The following is a 17,905-nucleotide window of genomic DNA, read 5'->3' on the forward strand; positions in this document are numbered from 1 at the left end:
GAAATGGCCTGGATGGGAAAGAGACAGTTGTCTTAACTAGACATAGCTAAAATATCTTATCTTGAAAATTTCACAAAAGCATGTGACCCTGGGAGCCTGACGCTCAGGCTCCTCCCAGGGCTTTGGTAAGGACCACAAGAACAGGGCCTGAGGCTGGAGCTTTTTTTAAAAGCTTCGTGGTAAATTGACCTCTAGTCTCCAGTTCCTACCTGGCCTCTTTCTGAAGCACATCCTCACAGGATAATCATCCCAGAATACAAGTCAGACCGTGACACTCAATGCACCAAATTGTTCAGAAACTCTTTTCTTTTTCCCCAGCTTTTATTTGCAACATTTTAAACCTAAGAAAATTGATAAGAATAGAACAATGAACCCCAGAAATTACACACACACACTTTTCTCCTCTGAACCACTGGAGAGTAAATTGTAGACATTATGAGATTTCTTCAGTTCTAATTATTTAAGCCTGTATCACCTAAGAACAAAGTTATTCTTCTACTAACTGGAATGCAACTGTCACCCTCAAAAATGTAACTGTTACCCATTATACTGTTATTTAAAATAGTCACATTTTCCCAATTGTTCCAAAGCTGTTTTGTTTTTAAAATCATGATGAAATAAAGGACTATACATCGGATTTGGTTGCCATGTGTCTCTACTCTCTTTAAATCTAGAATAGTTCCCTCACCTTTCGGAGACTAGGGTGGGAAGGGAAGTTGGTGTCTTTCATAGCATTGACATTTTTAAAGAACCCAAGCTCATTATTTAATTGCACAATTCCTTCAGGTCTGATAACTCTGGTTGCAGTCAGCAATTTTGGGGGCAAAATAGTGATGTTTTTTGCAAAAGCAATTTTTAAATCACTCCTTCTATACTTACTAGTTGGTATCCTTCTGTAAACACAGCTTTCCCTTCTTTCTGCTCCATCTTTCTTTTAGAATCATTATGATTCATGAACTTGCTCTTTAAATTCAGTATCTTATAAACTGTTCTTCTCATTATTCTCTCTGGTGCTCACATTACCCCAAATTTTCCTAGAGAGGGCCTCTTCAAGCTAACACCAATTGATTTTTGAGTCCTTCCTTATTTTCTGGCATAAGATGTCCAGGCTCACCTTAGACCTTGCCTGCCCCAGCCCTGGAATCGGTCTTCAAGGAACCCTGGTTCCTCATCATGAGTAATGATGTTTAGAAACCAAAAATTGGGCTGTGGGAATGTTCATTACTTTAGATGTCATGGCTTCTAGGTCCATATATACGTGGCTCTATCCATTGGCTTTGTCCCATACACACACACACACACACACACACACACAGGGCCTGGCCCAGATAACACATGTTTCTATTACAAAATCATAGGCATGTAATTCTGTAACATAATCTAATCACACTCAGTCACATCATGTGACATTTTTGGTGAAATTTTCAAATTAAAACTATAAGTTATTATGTGCGTGTTATTACCCTACCAACCACACTCAAGCAGGCATTCCTTCTGCTGGACCCTCTGTGTGTGTGTGTGTGTGTGTGTGTGTGTGTATAAAATCATGGGTTCCCATTGATACCCTTATTCCAATTCAATATTTGTTATCTCATTTCAGTAATTTTCTATGGTAAAGTCTTATCTGAAATACAAGATAAGTGTACCCTCTGGGCCACATGCCCACCATACTGAACTACTGGAAACACTTAATGTCTTTCTTTAAATCTGGGAAAATCCCAACCTTCTGACTTCTTCAGATACCACCGTCCCTTCATTTTCTCTAGTCTCTCTTTTTGAGACTCTTACTAAGCTAATATTGAGGCTTCTGGATCTTCCCTCCATTTCTCTTTCTCTCTCTCTGTCTCTGTCTCTGTCTCTCTCTCTCTCTCTCTCTCATGTTTCCAGTCCTTTTATTTCTCCCTGTCCCATTGTGGGAGAATTTCTTGGTGTTTTGTTTTTTTCCCCCAGCTCACAAATTAGTTCTTCTGGGTCCATTCTTATTTTAAGATTCTGTTTTGATTGCTCTGTTAAGTCTGGTTTTGAGGGGGGTTGCACTTTATGTCTTTCATTTGAGGAGACTTGACTTCATGGTGTGGATGCTTCCTAAACATTTGATAATTCTTGATTTGCCCAGTGTTGCAGTTTGGATTCCCTACTGGATTGATGCCTTTCTCCTCCTCCGCGCATCTGCTGTCTGGGGAAGGGGTGGAGTGAGGGTACACACGGACCTGCAGGCCTGTCCGCTTTCACTGCGACACTCCAGCCAATCTCCCCTGGGTCACCCTGGGGTCTCCTTCCCCCTCACCATCTTTGAGCAGTGAATGTTCTTCTCTTTCTTTACTGTTATTTTTACGGATGTCCCTATTTCCCCTCCTCCTTTGCCCACCTCCACCTAGCCACCCTCCGCCCTTGATGTTGCCGCAGTGCAGAACTTGAAGTCCTACCCGTGCAATGAGTTTTAGCTTTCCCCGGTCTTATGCTGTCTGCCTGCAGTCTCTCAGGCCCTCCTAGTGTTTCTGAGTTGATGAAAATCTCTCCTCTATTTTTTGTGTTGTTGTATATGCACATCTCCCACCTTCCTCCTCTTCCTTCCTCCCGATTCCCTCCTTTTCTTCTCTTCTTCCTTTCTCCCTCACTCTTCTTCCCGCTTCCTTTTCTTCCCACTCCCTGTATTTCATTAGTTTGTGAGTCAGCAGGAGAAGACAGAGAAGAGATTGCGGCGAGGGCATCGCCTGCCATCTTGGAACTGGAAGTGAATGCGTTCCCTGACGTCCAGGCTTCCGCATGTGCTCTGTCTTACAATACCAAGTGCCTCTGTGTATACCCCATCATACCTGCATAGCAAATTCATATTTATATTTTAGATCTCTACCTCTTCCATAATTCCCCAGGCAGAGTCAATTTTCTTCCATTCCTATGGTGATTTTGTATAACTTTCTTTTAGTACTTACATTGTAAATGTTGGCAGTCAAGTCTGTCTGGGTTCCACTGACCATGAACTTCTTTTCTTTGTGTCTTCTTATATCCCTAGTATTTGATGTAGTAGGTGTTCAATAATTATTTGTCCAGAGAATGCTTTAATGGTTTTGTGAATGATATACTTAAGTGAAAAAAATAAATTTCACTGACAAGATGAACTTAATTTACCATTTAAGATTTGATCACAAAGTAATTACAAAGCTAAACCTGTCTGTTCAACTTAAGGACATTTATTGTCTCCCCTCCACCCGCCAATCCCTTGTAATACATGAAACTCCTGGTATCTCCTCTCTTGATCTCTTTTTAGAATTAGTTCAGCAAACACAATCAGTCTCATCTCTTTCCTTTGTTATACATGTTTTGACAAGTTAGACTCTGTATATCTTCTTCCTCATTCTCAGCTCTGAATAAAGTTTTGGCTTTTAGTGAATATTGCATTTATCTTTAAAGTAGAAAGAATTTTCCCAACAATGCCTAGGGTGTATTCATCACCTTCAGCTCCTAAAAATTGTCATACTGTCTTCTTTTCTCTTTGAAGCTCTTACAAAGCCTAGTGCATTGCTAGGCTGGTATTCGTACAAGGATTTCTGAAAGTTTCAGCAGTGGCAACATTGTAAGGTTCTCAAAGCCACTGCTTTGAAAGACTTGCCATTCCTTTGAATTCCAGGGTACATTGTGTTTGCTTTAAAATAATACACATTTACTGATGACTACAAAGGCAACATATAAGAAAAAACCTACAATGTTAACTAGAAGCATAGCACTCTGATTTGCAAAGTGTCTTTGATCCTGAGGGTCGGCTCACAGAAGCGAGCTCCTAAAGAAGGCACCACGGTTTAAAGTTATTTGGGTCCTCAGTGTTCCCGATGACATGTTCCGTGAAGGTTTCTTTAATCCGTAAATGTTTTGTCCATTGTCCTACCCAACACATAATGACTAAGCAGCTTTCATTTTGTGTGTGTGTGGACAGAAAGAAATGTCTTCTGTGACAGTGAGGCTCTGTAAGGATTAGTGAAAAGGAGGAGCTGTCTAGGCTTGTGTGTCACCAAGGTGCTTGTGGCTGCTCACGGTGGAGACGCCTCCGCTGGACTACACCTGAAATTGGTTTCCTTTAAATCCAGATTATTGGTTAAAAATTATTTTAAATTATGTTCACTTAATTTCCCACTTGAAACACTACTGACTTTGCTTTATTTTTGAATAGAAATACAGTTTAATGCCTGCCCACCCCATTCCATCGACATAAGGAGACCTTTGTAGCCATCTAAGAAGCCCTCTGTCTCCAGAAAATCAAGGACACTGCTGATGACGGCTTTGTAAAGACTGTGAAATACCAATTTCAAAATAGGCTAAATTCTGTGTGAAAACTTTATCTGCTCCAAACCTAAAGTTTTCTTAGAAAAAGTAAATGCAGAAAGTCAGAGTAGAACTTACGACATAATTTAGAGGACTCAAGCTTAACTTGTTAAATCACCATATATTTGAAATCTGTAATTCTTTACTCAAACTAAATTTTTAGCTTATTTTTCATGTTCCTTTATCAGGGGGAGCAACAATCAGTTTTTTATTATTTCTCCATCTCTAACACAAGGAAACTTGGACAGGTCACTTTACTTCTCTGTGCCTCAGTTTCCTCCTCTGTGAAATGGGGACTTGAGTAGGTACATGGTTTCTGAGCTCTAAAATCCTTCCAGTGGAGCTAAACTTATTTCAGTCGTGTGTGCACACACATAACTACATGCATGTTATGAACATGTGCTAAACGTCCATGGTGGATGTGGATATTTATATGTACTATAGTGGATATTTAAATATCCACTATATGTACGTGTATGTGCACCATGTGTGTGCGCTCATTGGCAGGAAATCTGTTGTGCTGCTGTGGGGAGTTTCCCAGATGCCCTTTCAAGGCCACTGTTGTTACTAATCCTTCTGTCACTGGGCCTGTTGGTGCCTGCTGCCATGTAGCTGAGTCCCTTTTCAGACATTACCTTCTGCTGATAGAAGTTGCTTGCCCAAGGCTATGCCCTTCCACGTGGCAGTCCTCCTCTAATCTCTGGTGGATTTAGGAATATAAAGGTCCAGCTGCCTTCCTCCGAATGGGGAACCATCCTAAGGGCCACGTAAGCTCCAGAGCCCCGCCGGCGGTAGGATCAGCGGAGGTCCCTGTTGCAACTCTGTTGCAGTTTGCATTTTCCCTCTGCCCAGGCCGACTTCCTCCACTGCTGAGAAGAGTTGTTTCCAAGGTCACCCCCAGCCCCATAACCCTCCTGCACACCAATTTCCATCAGTCTGCTTCCAAGGGAAGCCAACCTACAACAGCATGCATTTCCAGAAATAGATTTACCCGCTTCTGCCTTGGCTGCCTTTAAACAGTGACATATCTGATGCTTTGGCATGAAACAAAATGAAGCTAGCCAACCAATACCGGGTTGAACATACATTTTGAGCCTTATTATGGAGTGTGTATTTATACATAGCTTGGTCTAGCACCTTCCCAGTCAGATCTGGACATGATATAACCATGAATCTTGGAATAATATACATTTTGAATAAATACTTTTTATTCCTTCAGGTTTTTGTATTTCAATCTTGAAGAAAAAGAGTGATTGGATTTGTTCTTTGCAGTTGAATGCTTTAGAGTCTAATAATTGAAATGTTTGGATTGATAAGAATGCACTTTATAGGAAATCTACAAAGATGGTGGCAATTTCACTCTCTCGTGAAGATTCAGGTCAAATTGAGGATTCTGTTAAACTGAAAGTATAAGGTCTATTCAGACTTGGTGAACATATTTCAGATTTAACAACCCACTGTTTTTTATGGTGTCTGTGGGCAACCAATCTGTTCAATGTGTATTGATACTGAGGATGTCAAGGCTGTTTAAAAGGAAGTGGTCCAGCCATTACTGGCTCACGGTACAGTTACTGTAATAGCCTTGGAAATATTCAGTCACCTATTTTAAGTTCTTCTGTTTTGTAAAATACCATTTATTCTTCTTGCAGTTTAACGTTTAACTTGTTTAACGTTCAGATCGTCTATGTACATGGGTTTCTTTCTGTTTAAATTCAAAGCTCTTTGTTTCTCCCGTTTATTTTCCCAGAAGACTTACCTTGCACATGCCCTCTGTGCACCTCAGACAGAGGGAGCTGTGTCAGCACAACGGAAGGGATCCAACTCGCCAAAGAGCTAGGAGCTACCTACCTGGAGCTGCACAGCCTTGACGACTTCTACATAGGAAAGTACTTTGGAGGAGTGGTGAGTGGGAATTCCTGTTACGTACATCAGCGTCATTTGTCAGGGCGCGCTTTAGCTATTTTCCAGAACCTCAGTTAGAACTTTAGTTTTAAAAGCATGATTAGTTTTAACTTTGAGAAATAATATGTGTGTAAGTGGAAAAGAAGGTGTTGTTAGAATAAAATGGTGATTTTATTTTTCCCTTCAAATGAAACATTTTCTGTTGCCTAGTATGATGGTTTAGAATTTTTTATTTGGTGCCACTTTGTTAAAGCATGTTTACTTACACAAACCCATGATGTCAGCTTTAATAGCAACCTTTAAATAGCTCAACTATCTTGGCATCCTGAACCAGTGGTCTTGAAAGTTCTTCTTCATTTCTGTCTTCTACTTGAAAAGAATTACCTTTGTGTGTTTCATCAAGATTCCAGGTACTTCTGATTTTGGTGTTGCTCAAAGCTCCCCAGAGGAACTACCTGTAAAATAGCTCTTGCTGGGTAAGCAGGGAGCGGAGTCCGTTGCCCTGTTGCAGTGACATTGCCTGGCTCTGCAGGCATCCGTGAGGCCCAGTGTAGCACACGGCCCCTGCCCCGCAGCGTTAGGACGGCTTGGTCCTCGGAGAATACTGGGGAGTTGTTTCCGTGATCAGACAGGATTGGGAGTGTTGAGGGTGGTATGGCTGGAGACTCGAGTTGTCTCATGTAAGTGTTAACTAGCTTTGGAACTATCTTCCCAACCCTCTAAGACGTGACGTCTTTTAATAGACACATGTAGGAAACACTGGTAGGAGGTTTCAACCAAGTAAAGCCTGCATTAAGCAGGAGCACTTTGGACTTCCCCATCAGCATCCTAGCTCCTCAACAGGTGCCCTTCCCTGTGCCAGAATATTCACTGTGCTGGCTGATGCGGAAATGTTGAGGTTCCCCTAGATAACTGTAGAAGATGCATTTGTTCTGGAGTTATTACTAAGCTCCAGATAAGAACCAAAGATAAAATAAGGACCGAATATAAATGGTTCTGATTTCCATCAAATATAAATGGCTATTATTCCCCCAGTGTTAGAGAGAAACAGTAATAATCAATTATTAAGGGAGATATACTCGTAATACTGGCATTATCGATGATTGAGAAACTTTTGTCCCACTTATCTGTATTGATAAGCAGTGGGTAGAAGGAGTGACAGGGGTGAAATCTAATTTTCCTGTCAAGCAGATTATATGATAGTAGCTTTAAAAACATCTCAATTTGGTTTAATACTCTTATATTTTCCTGAAATACCTAGGGCGTTGGGGGCTTGGGGGAAGACAGTTGAGTTTCATTTATTGGAGAAGAAGGGGCTGGTTCTCCTGGCACGGGTAGCAGGGAGGGGAGTGCTTAAGCCTGCTGTTCCCCGTTCGGGTTCCCGAACCTGAACTTCTCAAGATCACTCTTCCCACCCCCCAACTCCCACTCTCTCTTCTCTCTTTCTCTTCTTTCCCCTCTGTTTTTCTTTGCTCCTAATACCTAGTGTTATAGCTAGGGTTGGATGCATGATGAGGAATGAAGATGTGGTCCAATGTTGGAAGAAAAACATGGTGCTTTCCTTTTTTTCTTAACTCAAGACTTAATAAGAATGTGGAAATAAGATCAGAGTGCTTTCTTTTTAGACTCTTGAAAAGAAGAGTACAACTGAGATCTTGAGCATAAGAAGTAATGATGTTCATAAGAATATGCATGGAGGTGATAATGTCAAAGTGAAAGCAACATTTAAAACCTTGTGCTTAAAAGTTAGTGATGACGAGCTGTGCTACTGCTGGTCAGATTGGGGCGAGAGAGGCTTGTGCCCTTGAGCTTCAGGGGGCCCCATCTAGCCCTCCTCCAGTTGTACCCTCCCCACGGGGCACAAGACTCTGGAGCCAAGGGATGTGCCCACGAGAGCTGGTAGCCCTCATAGATCTGCAGCATCTAATGTGGTAATCACTAGCCACATGTGGCTATTTATATTTAAATTCATAAAAAATTTTCAGTTCCTCAAGTACACTAGTCACATTTCAGGTACACATTTTAGTAGCTATGTGCGGCTACCAGCTACTGCATCAATTAGCACAGGTAACTACAGAACATTTCCATCAGCACAGAAAAGAGAGTTGTATTGACTGTGTTCCAAAACCCAGCACTCCAGAATTCTCTGGGTAGCAGGCCCTGAGTCTGTTTCCCAGGCCTGTGCAGGCTTCTTTCCTGGGTCCCTCCTCATGCAGGTGGGCCACATTGCTGGTGAGTGCCTTCGCAGACCTAAGAGGTGGCCATGGGGTGATTGTGTATGGAGACCTGGGGAAGGGAAAGTGGATGGAGCTTGGTTGTGTGGCCATGGACATCTGTGTCTGTGCACACACCGCCTCAAGGCAGGAAATGGGAAAAGGGCTAGGAAGAGAAGAGGGTCTGGGGCCCTGGAGTCAGAGACCAGCTCTCCTCTGCTGCTTGAGACTCTGAGGAGTCTGAACATTTAAATCTGACCCTGGTCTTCCTGGCTTTTATGATCATATATTTGTCATAGAAGGAGGATAGAATATCTTTTATGTAACAGTTTGTATCATTTAAATATTTGGATATGTGGTATGGGACCAGAATTTGTACTTTTGTGTCAAGCCTCACAGCAAAGCATAGGCCTGTGAGGAGCTGTGTGAGTACATATGGTTAGGATTTTAAATTTATAAAATATGGGATATACTTCAAAGTAATTTATTCAGGAAAAAATAGAGCAAATGTGAACTTCCCTAGTTGATATGAGCATATGCGACATAGCCAAACGTCTTTCTGCCTCAACTTTCTCTAATACCAACTGCCACGGTTACTGGAGAGACACTTGTTGACGGTGACATGGTTTTATTGCTCAGCTTTCTTGATTATTCAAGGGAATAAACAATTCCTTCTCAATTGGATAGACAAGTTATGTTTAGACAAGGTACAATCTGACCTACCTGGAACATTTTTTTAAAACCGAAAAAGGTGTTGGAAAGTGTTTGCTAAAGCTTCGGTGTAGATGGCACCGGCATTGGAAACATTGGGCAAATATGATTTGGGTGCAAATAATCATGTCAGATACACAGCTTTGTTGGAGCTTTAATTAAAATTTGATTCATGTTTTAGTTGGAGTATTTTATGATTCAAGCCTTAAACCAGAAGACAAGTGAAAAAATGAAGAAAAGGAAAATGAGCAACTCGTTTCATGGAATTAGACCACCCCAGCTTGAACAACCAGGTGCATTTATTAGCTGATATCTAGTCATTTAGTTGGTATTTATTATAGACCATTTTACAAGTCTTAGAGCAATTGTTCTCAAATTTTAGTATATTTAGGACTCACCTGGCATTCTGATTCAGTAAACCTGGGTTGGAGCCTATAATCTGCCTTTTCAACAAGACTCCCAGGTGATTTGGAAGCAGGTGGTACTTGGACTGTATTTTGAGGACTGCTGTCTTAAAAACTTGAACCTATATAGATTCTTAAAAATAGTGTGTGTTGTGGAGAGCTATCTAGATTACAGTCTAGTGAGAAATAACAACCAAATGCAATGCGCGAACCTTGATTGGCTACTGGCTTGATAAAAACATCTAAAAGACATTCATGGCACAGTTGGATAAAATTTTAATGTGCACTAGAAATTACATGATATTATGGAATTATTGTTAATTTTCTTATGTGTGATAATGCTGTTGTGATTAATAGGATGTCATTAATCACAGACAGAGGGGAAGGGAGAGAGAAAGAGGGAGAGAAAATCAATGTGTGGTTGCCTTTTGTGTGCCCCACACTGGGGACCTGGCTTGCAACACAGGCATGTGCCCTGCCTGGGAATTGAACCAGCAACCCTTTGGTTCACAGGCTGGTGCTCAATCCATCGAGCCAGACCAGCCAGGACATTATTATTATTCTTTTTTTTAAATTTATTTTTATTGTTGTTCAATTACAGTTGTCCCATATTTTTCCCCTGTTGTTCTCCCTGCCCCTCCCACACATACCCTCCTCCACAGTCAATCCCCATCCAGATGTCCATGCCCATGGGTCCTCTGTACATGTCCCTTGACTTGCCCCTTCTTAGGAGATGAATTTGAAAGCATTTTTTAAATATTTTATTTATTTATCTTTAGAGGGGAAGGGAAGGAGAGAGGAAGAGAAACATCAATGTATGGTTGCTTCTCGTGCATCCCCTGCTGGGAACTGGCCACTGCCAGGAACTGGCCTGCAACCCAGGAATGTACCCTGACTGGGCATCGAACCATGATCGTCTGGTTCGCAGGCCTGTGCTCAATCCACTGAGCTACACCAGCCAGGGCTTATGAATTTGAAAGTATTTAAAGCCAAAATGTTTTGATGATTTTGCAACTTTCAAATGGCTCAGCAGTGCGAGTGAGTGTTGTGTGAGACAGACAGAGAGAAAGAATAGAGCTAAGGCAAAAAATGACAAAATGTTAATGATGGCAGACTTTAAGGGAAGGATAAACGTGTGCTTATTGTATCAGTCTTTCAACTTTCAGAATATTTGCGAATGTTCATAATACAAGGCTGAAAGAAAATAAAGTTAAAAACTAATAAAATTGCATCCACTGGTATCACAATTTTGTGATACAAGCAATAGAATAGTGCTCTATCCAGATCAATTTGTTGTGGACTTTGCTTTAAAAATGAAGTACTTGATAAGTATTTGTTGAATGAATGAATGTAAATTAATCATGAAAAATATAAATTGGTATGGAAAGTCAATTCCAGGTTTTAAAAACAAATACAGATATAGATACCATAAATCAGTGATTTTCAGCTTCTTTTCACCTCACCGCACATGTTAACTTATAAAATTCTGTGGCACACTAAAAAATATATTTTTTCCAATCTGACACAATCAATAGGTATAATTCTGATTCATTCACACTGGATGGCTGTTGTTGGGTTGGCTGTTGTCATTTTTTTTATTTGATAACCTAAGGGCAAAAAGATCAGTTCCCCTGACTGAGTAGTCAGATAGTGAACATTCTCAGAGTTCTTGCAATGTAGCACACCAGTTAAAAATCATTGCCATAAGCGGTACACACCTGGCTTTGAATTTCCTGTTGTGCAGAGTGAAAGGAGAGACACGGTCTATTATTGTGGCAAACACTGGGGCCATAAATACTTCCTAGATGGGAAGATGGGTGGGGAATAGCCAAATAAATAATGCAGATAGATAATTTCTTAGTTCTTATTAATCAGGAAGAGAAAACACACCAGTTCCTGAGAGAAAGCAAAGCATTTCATGTTATTTACCACTAAGAGAAGTTTCTCATGTGGGTCTTCATCTGGGGAGACTAGGAGATAGAGTGAACAAGGCTTTCAAAAGTGTCCCATCAGCAAATGCAGTCTCAGCTTTCCCAAGGCTGTTTCTCCTCTGTTAGGAGAGCTGTGGATATCACACTGAACATAACCCAGAGGCCCAGGACAATACAGGTCTGGGCACACACGTTTGTTCTGGTTCTCGCTTGTTGCAATGAGACAAATCCTGGATTCTGAGGCATGTGACTTGCAGACTGTACTCAGCCTTAAAGGGTCTGTGAAGGTACCTCAGACAGTGGAGAGGGGGAAGGGTGAGGTTCAGTGCAGAAGGAGCCTGGCCCCCAAATTACCTTGTTATTCATTTTATAGACTGGAGTTTTGCTTTAGAACAAAGCATTTTCATTGCCAAAGAAGTTTAAATTTCACAGGTTCATGTGATTGCAAATTCTCCAAGCAGCCCTTAACAGATAACACTGCTCAGCTCAGCTATGGATAACAATTAGAGAGCAGACAGTTTCTAATCAGAGTCTATGATGAGAGTTTAGGGCGTGGTCTTCTGTGGGGATATTCTGGATTGATTACCTGTTTTTGATAGTAATCAAACTAGGAAACGGAAGGTTGCACCTTCTCTTGGAAATGAGGAAGCCTAGCCAACACTGCCTGGGATATGCTGAGGGGAAAAAGCTCATTCTAGGAAAGAGTATTGTTTTACTAGAAAGAAAAATACACTAATTTTAGGGTCAACATAAAATGGTTATGGTGGTTTTAAACAGTGAAATCCAAGATACTGAGCCCTGGCTTTGAGAAGTTGCAGTTTTAATAATTTATCTCCCCACTTTCAGTCCCAGGAGGAAAATGACTTCCAATGTTAGGTTGGGTTTCTTCAGGACTTATTCTGTAATTTGTTTGAATTTTGTATCAGGTATCAGTAACAAATGAGGACCACCAACATACTAAAATTCAGTATCTGGAGGAATGTTTTATTTTGGGATGGACAAATGATGAGAGATGTTATTTTATTGTTCCTTATGGCATTAACAGGTTTTTTTTTGTTTGCACTATGAAAAATACAGCATTTCTGTGTGTCTGTGCTATGAAATCCTAGTCCTTGGATAATTATTTTTATATGTTTTTAATTAGGTTAAACTATAAAAGAAAAAACTGTAAAATTGCTGTTTTATAGGTCGAAATGGCCAAATTTGGCAATTTCATATGCCTCAATCTAATAATACTAAAAAATACTGTTTTGTTGTGTTTAAGGTGAACCTGAAGTGATTGGGACTGTAGACCTAGAGGGTAACTTACTATTTTCATTTTCTTTTTTGAAACAGAAAAAATGCCCGTCTTAAAGGCTGAAGCATCGCATTATAACTCGGACTTAAATAACTTGCTGTTTTGCTGCCAGTGTGTGGATGTGGTATTTTACAACCCAGATTTAAAGGAGGTTGCAGAGGCCCACAAGATCGTTCTCTGCGCTGTGAGTCATGTTTTCATGCTGCTTTTCAACGTGAAGAGCCCTGCTGACGTTCAGGATTCCAGTATCGTCCGAACTACTCAGGATCTCTTTGCTGTCAACAGAGATACTGGGTTTCTAGGTGCTAGCCAGGAGTCTCTGGGCAACCCGCCATTGAGTGTCGTTGTTAAAGACGCCCTCTTCTGTTCGTGTTTATCGGACATTCTGCGCTTCATTTATTCAGGTATCTTGTCAGACGGTTCTGGTACATTCTCTTGAGCTTTTCAAATGTAGTGTGTCTGTGGTCCTCGGGAGTATTGGTTAGTTTTACATTTACCTTCTTCCTATCATCTGAAGTGAAGATTGTACATGAATTAGTCTTGGCCTTATGCACAGTAATTGTTCCAAGCTTTCTGTGTTCTTTATAAGTTTACTTGCCCTGGTTTTAAAACTACTTATAAAAGCAATAATCTCTTCTCAGATTAAGGAAGAAATACCCCAAATGTGAAAATACAAAAATTTATTGTCCAGCTTAGCTTTAAAGACATAAACTTTTCCAGGTATATATCAAACTAAGTGTCTTTATCTTAAAACCCATGTATATTCACCTTTCTCTCTGATACTTAGATTTTGGAAGGGAATGAGGAGAGGAATTAGCAGGATCACTGTGTTCTGTTTAGGAACCGGAAACAGGGTCTGATATCTGACCAACTTTGGCTATGACTGCTTTAGACTTAAGTTTTGTTCTTACTGCACTCTAACGTTTTTAGGATTCAGCTTATCTTTCTCTTTGTCCTTGTAACAACTCAATAGCAACTTTATTTTAAAGAATAGAAGTTTTATCTGAGTCATTTTAGAAAATGAATTGAAGGTCTCACATCTGAATGTCCCATGTAGGAGTGGAACAGAATAGGATGTAAAAGGACCTTTAAAGTGAGCATCTGCATATGCGTCTGGGGGGAACTTCTTTCTTCTTCAGCTTTCTTTTTCCACGTGGTATCATGCAAATAAAACATTAGGTTAAGCTCATTCCTTCTCTCAGATGTGTCTGGAGAAACAATCTGTTTTTAGACCTCAGAATTGGGGACAGATACGATGTTAATAAAGGTATACAAATAAAGAAGTAGCATTCCTGTAGGAAAGAAAGTTTTGAGTAGCCTTCAGTTGAAATGATTGATACTAAAAATAAGATTTTACCTTTTTTATTTGGGTTGTGGTTATATAATTTTGTGAGTTAAAAATTAATGATTGTAAAAAGTACAGTTGCAGCATGCAGATACAAGTAGCTTAAAATATATACCTATTGGAGTAGAATGTGGTGGTAGGTGTTAAACCCATTGTTCAGTGAATTTTGGCTTGGAAAAGGTGTCAATGATCACTCCTACAGGGCCCACTAGCACAGTGCCTTCTGCATGGTGGGTTCTCTGTTAGTGTCGGTTGAGTTAATGAGTAGACTCCAGTAGCAGAGAACCATCATATGAGGAAACCAAACTAAAGACTTAATATAGGACTGCAGGTTTTTATGTTGAAACCTAGAATCTCACAGTTCAGAATTTAAGACTGATTTTGCAAAAATAGAGTGTTTGCATGATTAAAGGAAAAAATGACTTTAATGATATGTTTAGAAAACTATGGAGGAAGTGTTTGGCTTTCCCTTTCAATGATTTTACTTTTACAATTATGAATTATTCAGGAAGTTTCCCACAATGTCCACTGAACACTTTCAAAGGCACGTGAACACTTTGAGGTCAGTTATATCCTCTTTAATATTACGACAGTAAAATTGCTAGCTGTCTCTCTAGTGACAGAACCTACTTGTCTTTCTGCTAGGGACTGATTTTTCTTTTAGTTGCAAAATTAATACATGCAGATGGGAAAAGGGAAAGAAGCTCATTCCCTAGTTCCCCTCCCCAGAGTCAGTTACCTATCATCAGTTTTTCATAAGTTCAACTCTAATGTTATTTGAAAGAAGAAGAACTGGGAAATTTGCATTGATGAAAATGTAATCTTTGGTAACGGCTGTTTTCCAGGAAGCACAGGCAGTTCCCCACGGCTGGAGCATAGAGTGGGAGGCGATAACGGGAAAGGGTGAGGCTGACAGGGCTGGTGGGACCTGTTCCTGCTGTTCTGTTCTTAGAAGCTGTTCTAGAATTTTAAGCATGAGCAGACAGGGCTTTAGAAAACTCATCTCTGGGGATGTTGGGAAGAATGAATAGAGCAGACCAGACTGGGGTCCAATTAGGAGGTCCCCTCCCTCTGACGATCAACCTCAGGAAGGCAAACATTCAGACAGCAGGTAGTTGGTGTTGCGGTTTGTCCATCATCTGGGCCAGTGCTTTTCAAACATTGAAGTGCATACAAGTCACCTAGGGGTCTTGTTAATGGGCAGGTTGTGATTCAGTAGCCCCAGGGTGGGGCATAACATTCTGCATTCCCAGCAGTCTCCCAGGGATGTGGGCGCTCTGGACCACCGCAGTTGCAACACCTGCTCTTGGAAGAACTGGTTACCAGCCACAGCTGCGGGCTCAGGGTCTAGCATTCACTCTGGAGGCCCAGGAGAGAAACCCAGTCCTCAGTTGTAGGGTACAGAGTCAAGATGGGCTCAGCTGCAAGGCTGACCAACACCACACTGTTTGGGGCTGGGGCTCCCAGTGCCTTATTGTCACCTCTTCCTAAAGCTGGGAGAAGTGAACGCTTAGCGGTTGGGTGGAGACTGAGTCTAGGAATAGCGATTACAGGGCCGAGGGCTGCGATGGCAAGGACAGCCTGCTGACAGCCTTTGATGGGTTCAGAGCTCGGCTTCTTAACCTGACGCTGAGCTGTTGCACTTCTGCTCTGGCCTCTGTATATGTGTCACAGCCCAGCAAGACATGGTGTCGGGCTTGACCGGGGCCACAGGCCCTGGGGTGCAGGGAGGCCCTGGTGCTGGCTGAGGAGAAGCAGAAATAAATGCTTCAGTAGGTGCTGCGTATTAGTCTTCAGTTATTTAGAGAGTATAACCGCAAACTCAAGCAAAATTTATATTATCTAAGTTATATTTGAAAACATATTAATGCTATATTTGCACAGTAAAGACACTTTTTAAAAATACAAAAAATTTGCTGAGAAAAAAATCAATCAGATCCCCACTCTCAGTGTCTAAACATTTATTAATGTTTTGTTTTACCTTCTAGTCTTTGTTTCTGAATCGGTTACTGTTTTTTGTTTTTTGTTTTTTTTTTCCTCAGAGACTTCGGTAAGGAGGTCGGGGTTGTAGGGTTCTTTTGTTTGTTTGTTTGGATTTTTTTTTTTGCTGTTGTTCTTAAACATTTAAAAACTTGAACAGAGCATAGGTTTTAAGACTCAGTTATGTAATGGTTTCCTCACAGAAGCCTACCCCCGGGCTGTGTTAGGGGCCTGATGAGGACAGGAGCTGTTTGTACTCACGTCAGCTGGGTTGGCAAAGCAGAGGCAGAATTCCAGGACATGACACACTCAGGGATATTTGCCCTGAGCAAACGTGGGCTGAAAAACCATGCAAAACATAGGTCCTGCCTTTAAAACAAAATGAACCAAATTACAAAGAATGTCTTAATTTTTTAATAACATACTTGTTTAATCTTTAGGAATTTGAAATTTTGTGTATACAACAATTGGGCCCTATATTTAGGAAGGGCCTGTTTAATAGTCTGGATAGCACATTACACCCGTAAGTTTTCAGTTTATTTTTCTGTCCACATTTCTGAGTAGACACCATGAAAGTGTGTACATGTTACTGTTCCATTGGCTAACAGCTGGCACTGCGTGCTGTCTGGGCACTTGTGACTGACTCTAAAGAAGGAGCAGTTTGAAGCGTGAGGGCAGCAGTTTCCTGGCTGGTGCAGTAATCCTTAAATGGTATACAAGTGTAACATTCTTACACCCCTCATGCCGTCTTTATGCTTGCAAATTCCTGAGCCACATGATCTCAGATGGTTAGACATTGAAATATTTGTAAGAGCCTCAGGAATTTAGCTCTGAGTTCTTCCTGCCACAGATGGCCCTTAGAATTGCACATCACTTATTGAAATGCCGCCCCGGTAAGTGAATATGCGGAAGTGCACTTTCATCTTCCGTTTGCATAGTATCCTTCAGCTGTTGGAGCTGTGCTGTGGCATGCTCTTGTCTGCACTGCATAAAAATGCAGCTCAGGACACACAAGTGCACTGTGCTCTGTAAGAGTCTGAGTAAATAAATGCTCTGAGAAGTTAACCCCAGCCAGTTACGCAAGACAAGTCTAAGTTCTAGAGACCTGCTGCACACACAACATCATGCCTATTGTTAACACTGTTGCACTGAATACTTAAAAATGTCGTAAGAGGATGGATTGCATGTTAAATGGTTTTACCACAGTAGGAAAAAAAAGAGAAGAGAGAAGAAAAGAAAAAAATCCCAGGCTAAGGATCATTGCTTTATTAGGACCTAAAAGTGTTAAAGATGATTACTTAGCAAGTCTAACTGTGAAAACAGCCCAGTCGTTGACTAGTCTTGCTTCCAGGTTTAGTTATTGGATCTTTATGTCTGTTCCTGAACAGATCAGTAGCCTGTGGGAATTTGCCTGCTACTTATCCCATATATTTGGATTTGACACTTGCTTGCTTTCACATAGTCTTCTGAATGGGGATATTGTAGAGGTGTTCTTTAGTTAATATGATTTTATTTTTACGAGACAGTGTCTGTGCTCTCCTTCAACATGCACAAGTGCAGACACATCAAACATACCTGCATGTACTGTTTGCTGCATGCCAGGGACCCTGGGTTTGATAATGGGTGAAATGTCGAAGGACAGAGCCATGGTCGTCAGTACTCAGTGCGCATTAGGGTGACCTGGGAGGCTTTTAAAATCAATGTCTGGGCCCCAGTACCAAAACTTTTAATTTACTTGGTCTGAGGATGAGACCTTCCCCAATGGTATTTTATAGAAGATCTTTAGGTAAATGTAATGCATAGCT

At 40.9% G+C, this 17,905-nt stretch overlaps 1 protein-coding gene across 1 annotated transcript in view; it reads left to right on the forward strand.

Moving 5' to 3' along the window:
- RHOBTB3 (Rho related BTB domain containing 3) overlaps positions 1-17,905 on the forward strand; it is a 51,984-nt gene that overhangs the window by 7,967 nt on the left and 26,112 nt on the right. Inside the window, exons 4-6 of the mRNA XM_037032423.1 lie at positions 6,065-6,219; positions 9,325-9,436; positions 12,814-13,179. Of these exons, the coding sequence (XP_036888318.1) occupies positions 6,065-6,219; positions 9,325-9,436; positions 12,814-13,179 (633 nt within the window). The remainder of the gene's footprint in view (positions 1-6,064; positions 6,220-9,324; positions 9,437-12,813; positions 13,180-17,905) is intronic.

Source organism: Sturnira hondurensis, unplaced genomic scaffold (assembly GCF_014824575.4).
Source record: "Sturnira hondurensis isolate 20B ecotype Veracruz unplaced genomic scaffold, ASM1482457v3 Scaffold0021354, whole genome shotgun sequence".
NCBI classification, from domain to species: Eukaryota; Metazoa; Chordata; class Mammalia; order Chiroptera; family Phyllostomidae; genus Sturnira; species Sturnira hondurensis.